The 2410-nt window shown below is 46.5% G+C and overlaps 1 protein-coding gene across 1 annotated transcript; it reads left to right on the plus strand.

Moving 5' to 3' along the window:
• The first annotated feature begins 289 nt into the window (after positions 1 to 289).
• On the plus strand, positions 290 to 2118 carry htr1aa (5-hydroxytryptamine (serotonin) receptor 1A a). The gene has a single exon (XM_075469010.1). The coding sequence runs from the start codon at positions 531 to 533 to the stop codon at positions 1812 to 1814; it is 1284 nt and encodes a 427-aa protein (XP_075325125.1). The 5' UTR covers positions 290 to 530; the 3' UTR covers positions 1815 to 2118.
• The last annotated feature ends 292 nt before the right edge of the window (positions 2119 to 2410 follow it).

Below are 2410 nucleotides of genomic sequence, written 5' to 3' on the forward strand. Positions count from 1 at the left end.
AACAAACCCGGTGCTGCGTATCACTCAACTAACACCTATCTTAAAAGAAGTTAAAAAAAAATTATAATCAAAATGTCATAGGCTGTGAGTCCGAGGAGTAAATTGAAGGAAGCCAAAGGGAAAGCAGCCCCCTCGTCGTCTGTCTGCAGTGAAAAACGGAGCAACATGGAAAGCAGAGGCACAAAAACTCCAGGGCAACCTCCTCCCAGTCTGACGTACCCAAACCTGTTGGTATAAAACAATTCACGGCGTCACCAAGCTCGAATGATTCTCAGTACCAGTGAACGAATCCGGCTATCAACACTCATGGGCTGCAACACGCTCAATCCCTCTCGTATACACTCACAAACACGTCTGAGTCATGCGTCCTGAGAGCGACATCACGAGCGCGGTAACTACGATGGACCCGGTAAAACGTACATTAGGAGCAGCAGCAGTCTGAGCGGCTGACTGCCTCCTGCTCATTTTCCAGTTGCGTGTACCCCACTGCTTTGGGAAAAAAAAAGTTGTGCCCTGAGTGTGGTGGCATTATGGATTTTATAACAACAAGCAGCAACGACACCAACTCGACCAGCGGGTATCCTGAAGGGATGGACGTGGTTGCCGACTGGGTTGGAGGTGAAAATGTTACGGAGTCTGGATTTCTGCCAGATCTGGTGCTGAGTTACCAGATTATCACCTCTTTGCTCTTGGGGGCCCTCATCCTCTGCTCCATATTTGGCAATGCTTGCGTCGTGGCAGCCATCGCCCTGGAAAGATCTCTCCAGAATGTGGCCAACTATCTGATCGGATCCTTGGCTGTGACAGACCTGATGGTATCAGTGCTGGTGTTGCCAATGGCGGCACTCTATCAGGTTTTGAATAAGTGGACTTTGGGACAGGAGATCTGTGACTTATTCATCTCTCTTGATGTACTGTGTTGCACATCCTCCATCCTGCATCTTTGCGCAATTGCCTTGGACAGATACTGGGCCATAACAGACCCCATTGACTATGTAAATAAACGAACACCAAAGCGAGCTGCGCTCTTGATTTGCGCAACTTGGCTAATTGGTTTCTCCGTCTCCATCCCGCCTATGTTAGGGTGGAGAAGTGCCGAAGACAGGGCAAACCCCGACGCCTGCATGATCAGCCAGGACCCAGGTTACACCATCTACTCCACGTTTGGAGCTTTTTACATCCCTCTTATTCTCATGTTGGTCCTGTACGGGCGAATATTCAGGGCTGCGCGGTTTCGGATTCGAAAGACAGTGAAGAAAACCGAGAAAAAAAAAGTTTCAGACAAGTGCTTGGCTGTGTCTCCGTCCATATTCCACAAGAAAACCAACGGGGAGACCCGTGGCAAAGGCTGGAAGAGCTGTGATGAGTCTAAGCCCGGCTCTCCGTGCGTAAACGGTGCAGTGAAGCATGGTGAGGAGGGCGAGTCACTTGAGATCATAGAAGTTATCAACAACTCCAAGACTCACTTGCCTTTGCCAAACACCCCTCAGTTGTCCTCACACGGCTATGAAAACATGAATGAAAAGAACTCGGGGGCGAAGAGAAAGCTGGCGCTGTCCAGGGAACGTAAGGCGGTGAAAACACTCGGGATCATCATGGGAACTTTCATCTTCTGTTGGCTGCCCTTTTTCATCGTGGCACTGGTACTGCCTTTCTGTGCAGAGAGCTGTTACATGCCCGACTGGCTGGGTGCAGTTATAAACTGGCTTGGTTATTCCAACTCTCTTCTGAACCCCATCATATATGCGTACTTCAACAAAGACTTTCAAATTGCTTTCAAGAAGATCATAAAATGCAAATTCCACAGACCGTAACCAAACAGTGAAAACGTTTGCGTTTACTCAAAAATGTGCAGCAAATAAACGGACAGCAGGAAATGACTGTAGAACAGCAAAAAACAATAACGGTCTTATTCAGGAACAATTCTCTTTTAGGTGTGTGTTAGAGAATCGTGTACAAATAAACCATCAATGAAACGACATAAGACAGAAACGTTGGTTCTCAATGTACAAGCTCATGTTTCTTCAGTGTTGTAGCCATTATATAGCCAATATGCGACGACAGCCATCGTTGTATTATCATGCAAGACGTGTCTTGTGCTGATTTCATGCATTATATTATGAGGCAAGCGGCGTCCCACGCCATGAGCTTTGTAGCACTGAAACAATAAACGCAACCACTTAGCTATTAAGAAATCTGAGTGGATTTTTTTTCAGAAAATAAGAAGTAATGGGCCAAGAAAAAAGCTGTGCCGATATCAAGTGGTCTCGTCATATATCATCGTAAAGGTTAGGTCGTAAGAAATGAAGTATTTTCTGTGGTGTCGAGCAGCAATTTATATATTTAGTTTGACAGGCCGTCTTTATACCGATGGGTGATGACCATGATCAGTATGGTGTACCTGAGGTTT

Source organism: Odontesthes bonariensis, chromosome 6, assembly GCF_027942865.1.
Source record: "Odontesthes bonariensis isolate fOdoBon6 chromosome 6, fOdoBon6.hap1, whole genome shotgun sequence".
NCBI classification, from domain to species: domain Eukaryota; kingdom Metazoa; phylum Chordata; class Actinopteri; order Atheriniformes; family Atherinopsidae; genus Odontesthes; species Odontesthes bonariensis.

Bases quoted from the DNA above. Each gene is read 5' to 3' on its own strand.
- htr1aa (XM_075469010.1), top strand. From the start codon at position 531: ATGGATTTTATAACAACAAGCAGCAACGACACCAACTCGACCAGCGGG.